At 53.8% G+C, this 18,467-nt stretch overlaps 1 protein-coding gene across 19 annotated transcripts in view; it reads left to right on the forward strand.

Moving 5' to 3' along the window:
* Positions 1–18,467, forward strand: part of Ptprf (protein tyrosine phosphatase receptor type F) — an 84,070-nt gene that overhangs the window by 55,585 nt on the left and 10,018 nt on the right. For 7 of the 19 annotated variants that reach the window (XM_040756809.1, XM_040756814.1, XM_040756810.1 and 4 more), the window contains 13 exons: positions 210–346; positions 794–938; positions 4,735–5,040; positions 5,570–5,763; positions 8,494–8,520; positions 9,809–9,926; positions 10,002–10,580; positions 11,260–11,357; positions 11,535–11,788; positions 11,874–11,967; positions 12,665–12,883; positions 13,246–13,400; positions 15,940–16,055. In XM_040756809.1, coding sequence (XP_040612743.1) covers positions 210–346; positions 794–938; positions 4,735–5,040; positions 5,570–5,763; positions 8,494–8,520; positions 9,809–9,926; positions 10,002–10,580; positions 11,260–11,357; positions 11,535–11,788; positions 11,874–11,967; positions 12,665–12,883; positions 13,246–13,400; positions 15,940–16,055 — 2,442 coding nt within the window. The remainder of the gene's footprint in view (positions 1–209; positions 347–793; positions 939–4,734; positions 5,041–5,569; positions 5,764–8,493; positions 8,521–9,808; positions 9,927–10,001; positions 10,581–11,259; positions 11,358–11,534; positions 11,789–11,873; positions 11,968–12,664; positions 12,884–13,245; positions 13,401–15,939; positions 16,056–18,467) is intronic. The other 12 variants (XM_040756812.1, XM_040756815.1, XM_040756817.1 and 9 more) reach the window with 7 other exon arrangements.

The raw sequence follows: 18,467 nt of genomic DNA on the forward strand, positions 1-18,467 counted from the left end.
CTGGCTAGACAGCTGACAGCAAAGGCTTGGGAAGGGTCATTCCTGTTTCTTCGGGCTATGAAATTTGTAGCTTGGGGAGGGCAAGGGTACCATACTCTACAGATGTGTGGGCACGGGGGATTCAGGACAGGGAAGTGAGAGCTTGACACCCTCTCACTGGGCCCTTGGGGATGTCATGAAGCTGACGGTGCCTGGGGTGGGCATTGCAGTGCCTGCACAGCCTGCAGACTTCCAGGCAGAAGCTGAGTCAGACACCAGGATCCAGCTCTCATGGCTGCTGCCCCCGCAGGAGCGGATCACCAAGTATGAACTAGTGTACTGGGCAGCAGAGGATGAAGGCCAGCAGGTGAGCCATGAGGCTGGGAAGGGTGGAAGGAGGCTGTCCTCCAGTTCCTCGTGGTCTGTGACGGGCACATCTAGACAGGGTACAGCTCCTGGGTCTCTCCCTCACCTTCGTGGCTCTTACAGCCTGTGTGCTTCTGAAGTCCGCACCACTCCTGTGCTGGAGGCAACGTTTCTAGGATCTGCCTTTGGTCTCTTGAGTTTGTGGCCTATGTGCTATTGTCCTAGCCCTGATGTTTCCCCAGGGGCCATAGATTCCTGCTAGTCTTTGTGATCTTTGCGGTGGCTGTGGTATGAGTCAAGCGGTGCATTTCTTGTGAGGCTTGTGTGACTGGGTGGGGTGGGGCCTGTCACAGAACCATAGTGAATCCTCTGCCAGCTGCTTGCAGGGAATGACCTCTGAGTGGCCTTTGAGATCTGGGCAGTCAGTAAGTGCTCTCTACTCTTCCAGCACAAGGTGACCTTCGACCCCACCTCTTCCTACACGCTGGAGGACCTGAAGCCTGACACAGTGTACCACTTCCAGCTGGCTGCCCGCTCAGATCTGGGGGTGGGAGTCTTCACTCCCACCATAGAGGCCCGTACAGCACAGTCCAGTAAGTGCCTGCTTAGGCCACACCTGTCACATCTGGGCTGGGACACATCTGTCATATCTGGGCTGGGACACACACAGACATATACCCTTCCCCTTTGAGCAGGTGGGTGGTCAGGTCTGCTGAGTCCTTTATTGGACTCCAGGCTGGGCTCTTGAGTCTGAACCCCAAGAAAGGGACAGGTAAGTGTCCTGCTAGTCTGTATCCAGGCAGCGGTTGCCTTCTCTGCTCCCTGCCCAGCCATCTGACCCTTTCTTATCCCTGTGACCCCTATACCCCACACAGGTAAGTTCTGTGTCTGTGACTCATCTTTATCCTCTGTCCCCCTCCTTCCATACCTAGATCATACCACTGACTCGTAGGCCTGCCATGTTGCAAGCCTGCCGAGGTGCCTCACTTCCCTCCCTGTAGCCCTACACCTCATCACCACACCCCCTTCCTCATACCCAACCGTGACCATTCCTTGGGAGCTGTGTAATCTCTCTGAGGCCTCTGCACTCAGGGACAGGTCCATGAGAATGTGACTGTGTGACAGGGTGTGAGTGTCCCCACATCTGCCTGTGGGACCACTTATGTTACAACACGACTGTATGTAGAACCACTGTGAGATTGTGGGAACACCTGGCTTACAGCACCTGAGTGTGTCAGTGTGTCCTGGGTGTGACCCGGGTGACTGTGCGTCTGATTCTGTAGCTTTCTAGCTCTCCAGAGGAAGATGACAGATTGTGGAAGTGTGCATGTGGCTTGGTGTGATACTAGATGGCCCATCTGTGATCAGTGTGTCACTATCTGCAAGGTTGCCTGTTTGAAAAGATGATCATGGTGTGACTTTGCTGGTTGACATTGTGTAACAGAAACCATAAGCACAGCAGTGTCCATAAAGTCCTTATGACATGGGACTGTGTGTGTAGAGGTCCCTGACTTTGTATTCATAAGTTCATTCTAGAGGCATCTGCTGTGTTCTTCTGGGGGCCAGACCAAACATGCTACCAGTCTGGCAGCATGGCCAGAAGACAAGCCCTCTGTCCATTGGACCCTACAGTAGACTGAGACATTCAGTGTGCCTGTAATTACCCAGATGAACTTCTAATTATATTTGTGTTAGGTGAGCTGGGATGGGAGGGTGGAGGCGTCGCAGTGCAGTAAACACCATTGGTGAGAGGTCAGAGAGTTGGCTTGGAGGTGTGACGCTTCTCCTAGGTTGATGGAAGCTAACTAGGCAAAAGGAACAGGGAATATGGGGGCCCACGGCAGGGACTCTGCCAACCGCTGTTCCCAGAGCAGCCACCCAAGCTCTAGCAGTCAGGGTTGAAGAACAAGGATAGCTCTGCCTGCTCCTTGAAAATGAACAGGTGGCCCATGAGATCACTTAGAAGCCTTTTCAGTGGAGTGGGTAAAGTTTAGAGGGTGGGCTCAAATGGTAATCGTGAGTTTTTGAGTTATCTAGGACTCTGCCTGGCCAGGACTTGGTGATGGGAGCAGTGGGATAGGCACATGGAGGTTTGTCTTGTTTCTGGTAGGAGACTCTGAAAAGGCACACTGCCCCAGGACAGGAAATGGACGGAAGCAGGTGCGAACTAGTACACCTGATTTCAGACACCAGGTTCAAGTGTCTGTCAAGTGTACAATTGTGCTGGCAGGGCTGGGGGAAGCAGACCTGAGAAGCCCGGAAATGGAATGGAATCTAGGGGCAGGGAGGAGGATAAAGGAGACCACAAAGGTGGCCTGAGGCTGCTGCTGTCCCGAGGGAATTGGGTGTAGTTGGGAAAGCGGACCTGGAGGGTGTGTGTGGTGTCCTAGAGAGGTTGTGGGAGGGGAGGAAGTAAGCCAGCATGCTTGGATGTCATTAAAAGCTAGCTGTAAGGGACTGTGGTAACTGGAGAGCCTGCGGCTTTGACGACAGGCTTTGCTTTGAAGGCGGGAACTCTTGAAGTGCACCTAGTGCTGTTTTGAGAGTTGGGACCAGCCAGTTGGTGGTGGTGCACGTCTCTGTAATCCCAACACTCGGGAGTCAGAGGCAGGTGGATCTCTGAGTTCCAGGACAGCCAGGGCTACACAGAGAAGCCCTGTCTCGAAAAAATGAGAGGGGGGAGGGGCACAAAGCAGGAAGTGTGGAAGGAGAGGGGCAGCTGGTAAAGTCCTCTGGAGGTAGAAAGAGGAGGGCAGAGTGGTGAGGGAGCTTGACCTTGGACTCCACTCTTGAGCGTGTACAGAAAGAGGGGGGCAGGTAGCTGGAAACAGAGGGAGCTACGGTAGGAAGGCCAGCTGAAAGCTTATGTGCCTGTAAGCAAAAGGAGCTGGAGGTTTGGGAACTGCAGGTTGGTTGCATTATCTGTAAAGTGGCCGAGAGAGCAAGATAGAATAGACTTGAGCAGGTGACCCAAAGAAGGGGGCGCACCCCTGGCCACGTAGCTCCTGATTGCATCGGTGCCACCTTACTTATTACCTAATATGGTTCAGTTAGTGACAGAAAAATGAGGGGCTGGGGAGATGCCTCAGGCTGTAAGAGAGCTTGCTGCATAATCATGAGGACTTGAGTTCAAATCCTCATCGCCCATACAAAGAGTTGGGTCTGGCACATGCATCCCTTCAGCACTAACGCTGTTTATTGGGAGGCTGAGACGGGAATTCCTGGGGCTTGCTGACTGCCAGGCTAGCTTCGGGCTCAGTGAGAGACCCTGTTTCAAGGGCATTAGGTTGTGTAGGATAAAGTAGGATACCTGACATCATCCTCTGGCTTTCACATGTGTGTGTACAGGTGCATGTACCCACATGTTCAAATATATGTATACCACACACACATAAAAAGACAGATGAGTTCCAGGCCAGCCTGGTCTACAGACCTACACAGAGAAACCCTGTCTCCAAAAAAACATAAGAAGGCAGATGAAGTGAGTTTAGGCTACTGTGAGGACACGGTGCACCTTAAGTCAAAGCTAAAGGCTGTGAGGATGGAGGTCCTCAGGGATGAGGAGTAGAATGCTAGTAGGGGCTGGGTGACTTAACTGGGGCAAGAGGTGGGTCTGCTGGGGAGGTAGAAGGCCACAGATTTGGAGGTAGGACCATTCCCAGCACTAGTGGTACGCTCAGCATAGGCCATGCTGGGCAAGGAAAACCAAACCAAACCCCTGGAGAGCTGGGCTGTGTTGTCAGTGAATGGAGGACTGTTGAAGTTAACCTGGGCAGGGAGTGGCAAATGTGAGGTGACAGGAAGCTCCTGTATTTGTAGTGGTGTCTAGAAAAGTCACAGGCCGAAAGGGAGTACACACTTGCCTTCTGACTCTTAAGGAATCCAGATCTCAGAGGCTACTTACTAGCCATCCTCTTGTCTCGTTTCAGTGTTTTATGAACCTAAGCTCAGAGACCCTGACCAAATAGACACAGGTTAAGGTAGTCTGCGTTACTTATCCCCAGAAGGATTGTATTAAGTTCACACACACACACACACACACACACACACACACACACACACACACACACACGAGATACCATGTTTGTGTGAGACGGCATATGCATAGGAGGGATGCCGTTAGAACTCCATATGTGCATGTGAGACACTTCACATACCGTGTTAGTGTGTGTGTGTGTGTGTGTGTGTGTGTGTGTGTGTGTATACACGTTCACACGCCTATGTTTAAGAGTAAAAAGCTAGTTCAGAAGGAGTCAGGCTATCTCAGCAGCAGTATGCCTAGAGGGCCACAGGATAGCTGGGTGAATCTCCGGTCCCTTGTAACTTGGTCACTGTGCCTGTGATCCCCACCCTCCATTTGCCTGCTTTCCCCCCATTTGTCTTCCCCAGCCCCATCCGCCCCTCCCCAGAAGGTGACATGTGTGAGCACGGGCTCCACCACGGTCCGGGTAAGTTGGGTGCCACCGCCAGCTGACAGCCGCAACGGCATTATCACCCAATACTCGGTGGCCTATGAGGCAGTGGACGGCGAGGACCGTAAGCGGCATGTGGTGGATGGCATCAGCCGTGAGCACTCCAGCTGGGACCTGTTGGGCCTGGAGAAGTGGACGGAGTACCGGGTGTGGGTGCGGGCACACACAGATGTGGGCCCTGGCCCCGAGAGCAGCCCGGTGCTGGTGCGCACCGATGAGGACGGTAGGCTGCACTGGGTAGCGTCGTCATGAGGGGTGGGAGGGACCTGACAGACTCATTTCCTAAACTTAGCTTAATGGTCTAGACTCCAGGGACATGTAATTGGTGGGGTAGCTCATGTCCGGGTCCTGGCTTCTGGGCCATCTCCAAGATAACCTTAAGAACCTTAAAGGGCTGTGGCAGAAGAAGCAGCCCCACCCAATCTGAGAGTCAGGATTAGGAAGATGCGTGCAGAAGACTAGTAGAGCCAATGGGCTTTGGCTGAATATTGATGAAATCTGTGACAGATGGTGTGAGCCTGGGTAGTTGAAGGCATGGTATCTCACCTCTGGCTGTTTGCCACATCTCCTTTCCCCTACCAGATGACCCAGGTCAGGCAAAGGGTTTTCTCATCAGATCAGTTAGCCAAAGAAACAACATTGGAGCCTTTCCCAGGGGGTTGGGTGCAGAGTCACAGCCATGAAGTTAATTGTACATACCCTAAGCCAGGCTCAGTTCCCGTGTCTGACTTCCCTCTCTACCTGGCCTCCAGTGCCCAGCGGACCACCACGGAAGGTGGAGGTTGAGCCTCTGAACTCTACTGCTGTACATGTCTCCTGGAAGCTGCCTGTCCCCAACAAGCAGCACGGACAGATTCGTGGCTACCAGGTCACCTATGTGCGGTTGGAGAATGGTGAACCCCGAGGCCAACCCATCATCCAGGATGTCATGCTGGCTGAGGCTCAGGTATGTCACTGATAGTGCTGGGTGGCAGGGTAAGCAGTGATCAGTGTGTCACATTACTCCCCAGAACCCAGACTTATTCCCTCCCCTTCCTGCCCTTGGAGGTGTTTATGCGTTTTATGGTCATATTGGAGCTGCCTTAGTCTGTCAGATAGGGAGGTATTGAGATCAGGTGAGGCCCAGGTTCCAAGGATACTTCTTTTGTGTGTTAGGATTGCTCAAGTTGTCAACCTAGGCTCTGCCACCCCCTCCGCCCTGGTAGCAGTCTTAGTCACCCATGTTCAAGGGCTGCCTACAATGCCCCCAGGCTCCTTGCACACTGTCCTGGCCTCAGCCTTGTGGTTCCCAGGAAGCACATTTGCTGTGGCTTTGAGCTGTGCTGTTGTCCCTGGCAGGGCTGGTCTCAGTATTCCCTGTGACACACAGCCAGAGACAGACAGGGACTCCAAGGCTTCTCTATCCTCTTTGGCCTCAAGCGAGAGACTGAGCCAAAGCTGTGCAAATAATCACCTGAGTGATTGAACCCTGATGTTTATCTCCAAGTCTGAGCCTGCCAGCCAGCCCTTTCCTCTTGTAAGCTTCTGTCTTCTTGGGGGATTTGCCCCCCAACTTACAGTGAGGTCCCTCAATATTCTGACCCCTGACTTGCTGTTAGGATCATGAAGTGTTTTGAGGTTGGTTATACATACATATAGCCAAAATGAGCCAGCAAGTGGATGACAGGGACTTGGCTAGGAGGCCAAGTCTCTCTACACAGGGAAAGGACTAATCAAGCCTGTCTTATCTGCCCTCAGGGTCTCCCTATCCAGAAGCAGATCCTGAGGATTCTCAGGCCAGCACTAAGTCCCCATGGGAAGAGCTTAGATTCCCTTCCCTCCCAGCGTGAACCCCATATTCTGCAGGCTGTGCTGAGGGATGGGCTCCCACACAGACAAACAACCTTCATGCTTTTGGCTGGGCTCTACCCTCTCAGCCAAAATTCTTCTCTGCCTAGAGGGTGCCCTCTTTCTTCTCCCAACCTGCCTGTGCTGAGGGGACCCAGGGGTGGTGGCAGTGGGTGTGTTCACCAGCCTGCATTCCTGGGGCAGGTTGAGGGCTCCTTACAAAGTCTCAGCAGACACACCCGCCCAGAAACATCCAGAGAATGACTCGATCCTGCCCCTCCCATCCTAGTAGTCTGGCGCCACAGCTGCAGCCACTGGGGTCCCAGGAAAGCCTCTTCATATACTTTACTGATCCCCAGCAGTTTGGAGGGGGGTAGGCAGTAAGATCAGGGACATGGTCACCATATTTGTGTCCTTTATGTGTAATATACTCAAGCAGACTTCGGGGAGGCCCTGGTAGACAAGGCCCGCCCTTGTAGCCCCATGCCCCCTGAGACTGGGTCATCCTGCTTTGGGCCAGTGGGAGACCATCTGGAGCACTTACCCAGCCTGGCCCCAGGGCCTCGCTGTCCCCTGTGTGACTCTTGTCAAGGACATCCTAGTCTGCCCTTCTCCACCTAATAAAACCATCTGTGCAGCCCAGGGCCCCAGTAGGATCAGAAGGAAACACGTGATGGGTATCCCCACTTTGAGTGTGTAGGCTAGCCTGCCCCCCCCCCCGTGCTCCCTCCCTATGAGACTCTCCGCTTCCTTTCGTTCCTTTTTCATGCTTTTCCTCCCACTGTTGTGGTTTTTCTTCGTTCTCCTCATCTCCCTACTCCTCCAGCCTCGTCCTTGTCCTGCCCACCCCTCTCCATGCTGCTCCACCCTGCTGTCTTCTCCCTTTTCACCGCCTGACATAGGAGAGGCCACATGTGATAACTCCACACTAGGGCCTGGCTTGGGAAGCCCAGGTCTCCTCTCAAATGAGGCAGCCTAAATAGAGTTAGTCCCTGCTCACTCTGCAAAGTAAACGTGGTCTTTAGGGAGTCTTTCCAGCCTTTTCCATATTCTGTCTCAAAGACTGTGACTGAGCTTACCACAGCAGCAGGTGCTCGGCCACTCCAGCACCAGGCCAGTGGACAGAGGCCAGGCCAGCTACATGAGGGTGGTCTGGCTGGAGGGCTCAAAGCAGGGTCTGTCCTTCACTGGCCAACCCCTAGTTCGGACCACGGGGTCCTTGGATTAGAGGCTTCAGTCCATTTGCCTACATCTAGCATACCCAGATACATCAGCATTAGAATTTACCATTGCTAGCCATGAAGGTAGTTTTCCTACTTTGACCCCAGGCACCTGTAGAATGGAACTCGGGGTGTGAGGTCTCCTTGTGGCTATGGGGTAATGTCCAGACTCTGAGCCGGCTACTCAGCAGTCTTTATGATCTTGCTGACAAGCCTGACTCTTGGCCCACTCTAGCCATAATGCCAGCAGTTATGTTCTGTGACATTCCTCAGAGTGTCACCTTAGCTTCGGTGACTCTTAATTTTGTTGTTTCAGCTGAGATAATGAGAGTGAGAAAAATAAATGAGGCTGAACAGCTATAGCAAGTGTGCATAGGTTAGGACTTCAGGTACCCTTAGTGTCAAACCTATTTCATATGTGACATGGTCCATGTCTCCCTGCCCTTGTTAGGCCTGGTACACACAGCTGGTGCTCGGTGATGCAGACACTTGTGTGTGAATGGGGAGTGGTCCTGGGCTCTCAGTGGGCACATCAGAGCTGTCTTATCAGTCCTCCATGGGCCAAGTCCTCTCCAAGTCAAAATCCTTCACCATCTTGTCTCCCTTTCTTTCCCTCTCCCGTGGGTCAGTGGAGACCAGAGGAGTCCGAGGACTATGTAAGTAACAGGTGTGCAAGCACGGGCAAGACTGGGTCAGGCTGGGCTCATGGGACACTCCCCCTCTCCCAGCCTGTGTTGCCAAGATCCACAGGGCACCAGCCACATCCAGAGAAAATTGGCGTGTAGACATGAGCATCAGGCTGAGCAGTGATTGGCGTTTCCTCTAATCCGTACTCCTCGCCTGTCGAGCGGCAATTTGAGGCCAATGTTCACAATCGACCAGGACCTGGCCTCTGCTCTGGCCAGACAGGAATGGAGTTAAATCCAATCCTGATCATTAGGCCTTATTGATCCTTGGAGTGAAAAATCACCTGCTCAGGCCCAGGCTGGGAGAAGCACTGGGGAGCCCAAGTCCTGGAAGACCCTCCAGCTTGGGCAGGCAGGACCCTGCAAAGGTTGTTGGCATCTGCAGTTGGCTCCACCTGAGGCTTAGAGCTGGAGGGATACCAGGGCTGGTGATGACAGCCCTATTCCTACTCCACGGTGGTACCCTCTCTCCCTTCCTGTTCTCTGTGTGGCGTGGCTTGGTCTCCTATGGTATTTCTCCCCATGTCCGGAAATGATGCCTTTGCTGGATGGGGTGTGTGGGTAGGATCCACCAGGGCAGAAGGAAATGGAGTGGCTGACTTCTCGGCATCAGTGGAAATGGGAATGTGTTCTTGGGAATGGGGAGTTCTGTGTCCTGTCTTTCCCACTCTTAATGTGGTCTCAGGAGGGATTGGGTGTCACAGTCACTGAACTAGATGGGATCCATCCAACTTACAGTGTTGTGCCTTGGCCGTCTCCTCTACCCTGTGAGCGCTCTCTCTCTGTCTCTCTTCCTCTCCCTCTCTCTCCCCTCCCCCTATGTTTGTATTAGTGTCTATAAGTGGCCTTGCACCTGCTAATTCAGGAGGGACTGTAGTCTATGCATGTGCGTGCCAAGAGACATGCAAGGTGCTGGGTGCGTGCAAGGCTCTGTCCTGGTGCGTGTGTGGGGACCTCAGGAGGTGTCACTCACAGCACAATGGAGTGAAAGAAACAGTGTGGCCCTTTGTTCTTCTCTGAAAGGAAGAATGAGCTGTCTGCCCCAGGCATGGGGCTTCTGGGGTGGGTGGCATGCTCCTAGCCCACATCCCACCTGGCTGTCCTGCCTCCAGCCAAGTAAGGATTTATATAGCTCCACCTCCCAAGACCGTGGTCCTGTGTACCTGGGGGCAACCTTGGCTACAGTCTGCAGGTGACTGATAGTCAAGCCTCTTCTCGCACATTGTGATGGGACCTGCCCTTCCCCCTTCTCCTTCAGGAAACCACCATCAGTGGCCTCACCCCTGAGACCACCTACTCCATTACTGTTGCTGCCTACACCACCAAGGGGGATGGCGCCCGAAGCAAGCCCAAAGTGGTTACCACAGCTGGGGCAGGTGAGTTAGGGGTCAGGGACAAAGCCGGGTGGGTAGCAGGGAGGGCAGCACCAGAGCCCAGTGCGTGCTGTTCAGTCCCAGGCCGGCCCACCATGATGGTCAGCACCACAGCCATGCACACCGCGCTGCTGCAGTGGCACCCACCCAAGGAGCTGCCCGGAGAGCTGCTGGGCTACCGTCTACAATACCGGCGGGCTGATGAGGCGCGGCCCAACACCATAGATTTTGGCAAGGATGACCAGCATTTTACAGTCACTGGTCTGCACAAAGGAGCTACCTACATCTTCCGGCTTGCTGCCAAGAACCGGGCTGGCCCAGGTGAAGAGTTTGAGAAGGAAATCACAACCCCTGAGGATGTGCCCAGTGGCTTTCCTCAAAACCTTCGAGTGATAGGACTGACTACATCTACTACGGAACTGGCCTGGGACCCACCTGTGCTGGCAGAGAGGAACGGGCGCATCACCAACTATACTGTGGTCTACCGTGACATCAACAGCCAGCATGAACTGCAGAATGTCACTGATGATATGCACCTTACACTGTTTGGCCTCAAACCAGACACCACTTATGACATCAAGGTCCGTGCACATACCAGCAAAGGCGCCGGCCCACTCAGCCCCAGCATCCAGTCCCGGACCATGCCCATGGAGCAAGGTGTGTGCTGCGGTCATGGCAATGGCTGCCCAAGCGTGACTGCTCCTAGGGACCTGTGCTGTCCTTGACCCACTGACCTGTCTCAACTGATGCACCAGCTTCTGCTGTGTGACACTTGATCGCTAACCTCTAATGAACAGGCACCACATTCTTGGGTGTGTGACCCTGACCTCTGCTGTCCTTGACCTACTGACCTGTGCTGCGTGACCTTCCAGTCTCTTGTGATCTTGAACCACTGATCTCTTTTTGCTGTCACCATTCTGGGCTGTGCAGCTTACTGTACTGTGGTTTGTAGCACTAATCTTGTGGGGCCTAACCTACTTACATCCAGAGACCATGCCCTGCTATGTAGCCGCATGCTTCTCGTGACCACAACCCAGTGATCCCTGGCTACTCTGATCTGGTGTCTGAGCTCAGGCTTTACTCATGCTCTTTTGGAGATGTGGTCACAACTGCTGTGGCACCCCCCAGCCAGTCCAGTGCTCACTGTGGAAGAACCCGGGTCAGGAGTTGGACTATGCCTTGTAAAGTTGACTCGGGGTACTTGGCTGTCACCTTTAGTCCCCTACTCTTTCCCTCTCTCCCCACTCCTCTGTGCTTTAGCCATTGTCACGGTCTCTGGCCCGTTCACCCCACCCCAGCTATCTGCAGAGCTGACTCCCTCCTCATGCCTCCACAGTGTTTGCCAAGAACTTCCGTGTGGCGGCTGCAATGAAGACATCTGTGCTGCTCAGTTGGGAAGTCCCCGACTCCTATAAGTCAGCTGTGCCCTTCAAGGTGGGTAAGGACCACTGCTGGCCCAGGACACCCGCCTCTGCTCTGCACTGTCACAGCATCCCAGTGCCCACGGGCGTGGGCCTGTCAGACCGGATCCCTGTGCAGCCACCGTGCCCTGTAGACGTAGGGTGGGTTGTCACCCAGAGTCACTAGCTGCCCCTTCTCTTCCCCCCACAGATTCTGTACAATGGGCAGAGTGTGGAGGTGGACGGGCACTCGATGAGGAAGCTGATTGCAGACTTGCAGCCCAACACAGAGTACTCCTTTGTGCTGATGAATCGTGGCAGTAGCGCTGGGGGCCTGCAGCACCTGGTGTCTATCCGCACCGCTCCAGACCTCCTGCCGAACAAGCCACTGCCTGCCTCTGCCTTTATAGAGGATGGCCGCTTCTCCCTCTCCATGCCTCAAGTCCAGGAGCCCTCGCTAGTCAGGTGTGCAGAAGAGGTCAGAGGCTGGTATGGAGCAGGGCCATAGCTCCTGGCAGCGAAGGCTCTGACTGTTGCTCTGTCCACACAGGTGGTTCTACATCGTGGTGGTGCCCATTGACCGTGTGGGCGGGAACTTGCTGACACCAAGGTGGAACACCCCAGAGGAGCTGGAGCTGGATGAGGTAGGTGCCTAGGGAAGGACCGACACTGAGGGCAGCCCTGTGTGGTCGGCAGTCGGCCACTCTCTGGAGAGAGGGACTCTTGAGGGGACACCCCATGGGGCGGGGGTGTTTTGAACTCAAGGAGGGCTTACAGAGACTTCCCAGAGGCATTTGGTAAGAATTCCATGGTATAGGAGACAGTGGAGACATCTCTGCACCTCTAAGAGTGTCCTGAGCCGCCGGGCACACGCCTTTAATCCCAGGAGGTAGAGGCAGGTAGATCTCTGGGAGTTGGAGGCTAGCCTGGTCTACGAAGTGTGTTCCAGGACAGCCTCCAAAGCCATACAGAGAAACCCTGTCTCAAAAAAAAAAAACAAAAACGAAAGAGTGTCCTGAGCCCTGTGGACCTCAGAGAGGCCTGGGGTATAGAGCAGCTCATGCAGGGCTGGTGGGAACCTTAAGCCTAAGTTCTCTTGAACACATGAAATCTCCTGTTTCCTCCTCGAAACCCATGTGGAAACTGCATCTCTGGTTAGGGTGAGGTTATTCATGAGGCCCTTCCTCGTAGACTACCAGAAGGGTCACGCTGTGATGTCAGGCAGTATCCTATAAGGGCCGTGGCCTGGCCAGGTCCCGAGGGGTCCCTTAGGGAGAGGGAACCCCCATGTCAGGGTCAGTGTGCTATCAGGCCTTGTGTGACCGTGCTCTGCCCTGCCAGCTTCTAGAGGCCATCGAGCAGGGCGGGGAGGAACGGAGGAGGCGCCGGCGCCAAGCAGAGCGACTCAAGCCCTATGTGGCAGCTCAGGTGGATGTGCTCCCTGACACCTTCACCCTCGGGGACAAGAAGAATTACCGGGGCTTCTACAACCGGCCCCTGTCTCCAGACCTGAGTTACCAGTGCTTTGTGCTCGCTTCCCTCAAGGAACCCATGGACCAGGTTGGCCTGAGCTGACATGACTCTCCGAACCCTGAGACCCCGAGACCCTGGCCTTAATCTAACACTAGTCCAGTCTCAGACCTTGGGAGACCCCAGGTCCGCATTATCCCTGAGACCCCAACGTCCTAGAACTAGGACAACCCTGAGGACCAAGACCTATCCTAGGTTTCCCATGACACTGGGTCTCGGGCCCTAGAAGACCAGGCCTAACTTGGCTTGAGTAACCCAGTGCTGCTGGCCTGCTGGAAGTCAGTTTTACAGGGTTTAGAGCCCAGTGTATCCCGATCTTTCCGGGGTTGACCAGTGAGGGTGGGGTTTAATGCTGTCCTCACAGCCTGTGCTGTTGCTTTATTGACCCACAGAAGCGCTATGCCTCCAGCCCCTACTCGGATGAGATTGTCGTCCAAGTGACACCAGCCCAGCAGCAGGAGGAGCCTGAGATGCTGTGGGTGACAGGCCCTGTCCTGGCAGTCATTCTCATCATACTCATTGTCATCGCTATCCTCCTGTTCAAGAGGTGAGTGCTATACCTGGATCTGGGGGACAGAGCCTACCGCTGGCCTCTCAGACACTCTCTGGTGTAGTATTAAGTTGGCCATCTCAGCCTGGCCCCTGGGTGCCATGGGAAGCCAGGATGGATAGAAACAGCTCTGTGTGTGTGCACTTCTGTGCGGCCCACCTTTATGAAGAAGGACTGAGGTGAACCTCATATGTCCCCAGTCGTGTCCATCTGTCTGTCTGTGTCTGTGCATGTGAGCGTGTCTGTCTCCTTTCAGTAGCCACTGGTCTCCTGCTGTAAGCACTTCTCTTCTGCTAATTCCTGGGTGGTTCCCTGGCCGCCTTTCCTGCTTAGGCCCACAGAGGTCCAGACTGAGTTGTAGCCCATGTCCCATGAGTATTTGCATAGCAGCTGCTTATTAAAGATCGATTATACCCATAGCTGTCTCTTAACACTTGCTCTCCTGGGTAGCTGTAGCACTGTCCCTGGAGGTATCCTGCCCTCCCAGTTCCCAAGCTGTTTCCAGGGATTTGACTTGACCACCCCCAATTTAAAATCTTTTTTTGTTTTTTGTTTTGAGACAGGGTCACTCTATGTAGCCTTGACTTCCCTAGAACTCAGTGTGTAGACCAGGCTGGTTTCAAACTCACAGAGATCTGCCTATCTCTCAAGTGTTGGGATTAAGGTGTGCACCACCACCGCCTGGTTAGCTGATATAAAGTCTTTGGATGAACTGGACCTGTGTGGTTCAGGCCTGAAATACCAGCTACTCAGGGGATTGATGTAGCAGGATTCAGGACTAATCTGGATAACTTAGCTAGATCTAATCTCAGAAGAAAAAAATGTTTTTTGTTTTGTTTTTAAGGTCTGGAGCTATTACTCAGTGTAGAGTGCCTGCCTTCACATATATAAAGCCTGGGGTTCAATCCCTGGTACCACAAAAACTTGTGTTTTTTTTGTTTGTTTGTTTGGGTTTTTTTTTTCCTAAGCCCAACCTTTGAGCTTGACAGTTGAAATGCCTGGCCTGGCTAATTGTGTCTTTAGCATCACCCTTGACATCATTATTCCGAATTATGTTGTTGCTTGGTCCCTGGGCTCCTGCTCTCCAGCAGCCCCACCCCTACCGCCCAGAACCTCCTCACCTGGCCGCTGTCCCTTCATCCCTCACAGTCGATTCTAGTCTCTGGTGTTTGAGAAACCTCTCTTGACTCCTGGTCCCAACATCCCCCCCAGGATGCCCCACTGGACATGTGCTGTGCCTACAGCTATGTTTATGCTGAGCCCCAGCAACTGGAACATGGATGGTGGTAGAACATGTGCCGTCCATGTGTGATAGTCACCTCATGGAGGTGCCCAACTCCTGTGCCCTGTCATCACCCCGCCCTGGTCTGGATCCCGTGCTCCTTCCCGTTCCCACCTGGGCTGTGGTGTGTACACATAGAGGTGAACTCCCTCCCTGAGGTTGTCACACAGGTACCTTACCAGGTACCCAGCTCCCTTGTCATGTGAGGGCTAAGTGCTCTGCAGAAACAGTGACCGTTCCTTTCTTCTGTGCTTGCCTGTCTCTCGGGACCTAGTAAACAAGAAAGGTAGGAGTCGTCGTTCCTTCTCTCTTTACACGCTTCCCCCTCTACTTATCCCTGTGCACATCTTGGGCCTGCAGGGAGGGGTGGAGCTCTGACCAGTACCCTCTTAACCTGTGGCTTTAATCAGCAAGCTGTCCGGCCAGCATAGTAGGCTGGCTGGTTGGGAATGAGTCCTCATTGGCATGAGGGGCAGGCTCTGTCTCGCTTCTGTTAGTCCCTTCCACAGATGCTCCTCCCTGGGGCATGTGCACGCTGCAGCCCTCACTGCTTCCCTGAGTCCACAGAGCTCTCCAGAACCCTCCCTAGGCTCCCATTTCTCCAACCTAATTCCTACAAGAGACCGCCTCTCTACACTCTGCCGAGCAGCAGGGAAAGGTGTCCTGATGCACACATGCGCAGGCGTGCTTCCAAGTTCTCCCAGAGACTCCTGTACAGGAACTGCAGCTGGTTCCTGGGTAGTCTGTCTCTGACCCTGTCCTTTTAGGTGGGCAAGTTGAGGTCCATGAGAGGACTCTGCCTGGCTAGGGACACGCCTTTTCTGCCCCTCCCCTGTTGTTTTGGGCATTGACCCTGATACCCTGAGAGCCAGGCAGCTGGGAGCCAGTCCCTTGTATGTACATTGTGTATTTTATGTGTCATTGCATGTTTTGTTTTTTTCCTGGTGGCTTCTGACGCCTCAGCTGTGGTAGGTAGTCTTAAGACAGTGGCCCTGGCCAGCGGTGACTTGCCTCCTGTCTGGAGGAACCGCCTGCCTCTGTAACTTTCCTCCCTTGCTGCACCGCTCCCTTGCTGCCCACTCCACACCTGCTGTCTCCCAGCCCATCCCTGCCCTGTGTTCTCTCATGTTGACACGGCTCTGCCCCTGGCTCGTGCCCGAAGATCCCAGGATAAGGCGGGGTAGTGGCAAGACAGCTGTGGCCACGGGGCTGCCTGTACCCCAGGTTTTCACTAGCCTCCCCTTGCTTCTTTAGGAAGAGAACACACTCCCCATCGTCAAAGGATGAGCAGTCAATTGGGCTGAAGGACTCCCTGTTGGCCCACTCTTCCGACCCTGTGGAGATGCGAAGGCTCAACTACCAGACCCCAGGTAGGTCTGCCCTCCAGCTCTGTCCTGCAGGCATAGGGTTCTCCACAAAAAGGCCCCGTGCAGGCTGATTTCTCATTGCTTCTCTTCTTTTTTTTTAATCTTTGTTCCCTTTGGATTGACATTACTGAGTGAGGCTTCCGTAGCCAACAGGTAGACAGGCACTCTGGGGCAAGGGGACTTCCTGAGACAACAAGGGGCTCCAGTCTCTGAATGTGAACTAGAAGGAGCCTCTTGGAGCCCACATCTCTGGCATAGGTGGCCAGTCTCTGTATCTGCTCCCTTGAGCAGGCACACAAACGCATGCGCACATCTTCACACACATACACCCCTATGTTAGAACTGAGAAGCTGCAGCCGACAGCCTGGTAGATGAGGGGCTTATACCTCACACACACACACACAGCCTATGTAGCTGCAGCTGACAGCCTGGTGGATGAGGGGCTTATACCTGACCCTTCTTGGAGGCTGTTTTAGGTTCACTGTGCAGGGACGTGGTGTCCCAGCTCCAGCCCAGCTCTCTCTCTTGTGCCTTCCAACTGTTCTGTTCATCTGGAATATCACTCCTTCACTACACCCCAGAGACCTCAGGCCTCGGCTCCCATCAAGATGTCTCTTACCAGGACAGCCTACAGAACAGTGCAGAGAAACCTGTCTCGAAAAAACAAACAAACAAAAAAAGGATGTCTCTTAAAGAGAGCTGGAATTGCCTCAGTGACAGTCTCTGTAGCTATAGCTCCAGGACCTGTCTCGTCCATCCCCATCCTCGTATTTATCGTGCAGTGGATTGTCCTCAGATGCCTGTGAACACACAATGGAACAAATGAGTGAGCTAATGTGTGCACACAGAGCGTGTGTGTATGCGGGAGCCAGTTATCACTGCACATCAAATTACCCCTAAACTCGGAGGCTTAAAACAACAGTAATTATGGATTCTCTCAGAATTTTTATGAGTCAGTAAGTCAGGCAGGGCCTGGCAGGATCAGTACCTACTGTAGAATGTCCGGGCCCTCAGCCGAAAGACGTGAAGGCTGGGATCTAGAATCATTTAAAGGGGGGCTGGAGCCAGATAGGACCCACCACCTGCTTTTGTAAATAAGGTCTTCAGGGGACAGTCCACTGCAGCCATTCATTTCTGGGGACATTTGCACTCCAGAAGTCAATTTACAGATAGAAAGTGGAACAGATCCTGGGTGTCTGAAAGCAGGCCTAAAATTCTTGTTTTCTGCCCTTTTGTAGTGAACGTTTGCCAACCCCGGGGCGGGGGGGGTTGCTCAGGTGGTGGGTAGTTGATGAGCTAGCCTCTTTGTGTAGCCTGGGCTTCCTCACAACATGGTGACTGGGTTCCACAGACACGTGTCTTGAAAGCGTATGCCCTGTTGCAAGCTGTTGTAATTGGTGACTGAATATGTAGGGAATGCAAGCACCAGAGTGGCGTGGTAGAGAGCAGAGAAGACGGCTCTTGGGGTGCCAAACCTCGTAGGCCACATCCAGGCCATGGAGGTGGCCCTAAGTGGAAGCAGTGTGTACATCGAGTGGAAACCCTTAGTCTTTCTGCAGCCTTGGAGTGTTCTACCAAGGGGAAACTGGGACTAGGCAGAGGTCTCCTCGACTAGCTATGCTTACACTCATCCTAAGGGGCCCAGGAGTTGTTGAAGGTCTTCATTTGGGGAGCAGCAGGGCTGCTGGAGAAATGCCTGTGACCGCTTGTGTGGAGAGTGAGCTGATGGGGAAGAAATTGGAGCAGGGCACTTTAGCAATAGCAGAGTGTCAGGGGGACGGAGGCTCAAGCTGAGGGTAGCTGAGGCAGAAGGGTTTCAGCTTGAGCCCACGCAGGCGCAGCGGTGGTGCTATGGCTGCTGCCACGGAGGCTGTCCAAGTGGCAGTAGGCTTGTGGATCTGGACCTTTGTGCTGACCTCAGCACTGAAGCCACCAGTGTAAGTGGTGCCCAGGATCGTGCCGTGCTCCTAGCCCAGAGTGGACAGACTCCCAGGACAAGTAGAAAGGGAAAGGGACCCACGGAGGCAGGCTGGCGTAGTGTTAGGAGAGGATGCGTGCAGAGGTGCCTGGCAGGAAGGGGCCCTGTCTCAGGTGCTAGGGTAATGAGGAGGCAGGGCCAGTAGCTTTGTTTGGGGAGGTCTTAGGTTGTGGGACCCAGCCAGCCACATTTCCAGCAGAATACCCAGCAGAGGTTTTTCTGTGGCTTGAAGAACAGCAAAGGTGACATTCAGAGCCCATTCAGATGTCAGAGTGTGAAGGATACCATGGCTTCATGACAACCTCAAGAAGAGAAGGGAGTGAGAGTAGAAGAGGTTTTCCATTTCCAGTGTGGAGACCATCTGAAAGTACCACGGTCAGATGTGAGGGGCTGAGGACTGGGTAGAACTGAGTGTCTGCTCATAGAGCCCCCAGAGG

Source organism: Mesocricetus auratus, unplaced genomic scaffold, assembly GCF_017639785.1.
Source record: "Mesocricetus auratus isolate SY011 unplaced genomic scaffold, BCM_Maur_2.0 Super-Scaffold_100014, whole genome shotgun sequence".
Taxonomy (NCBI): Eukaryota; Metazoa; Chordata; class Mammalia; order Rodentia; family Cricetidae; genus Mesocricetus; species Mesocricetus auratus.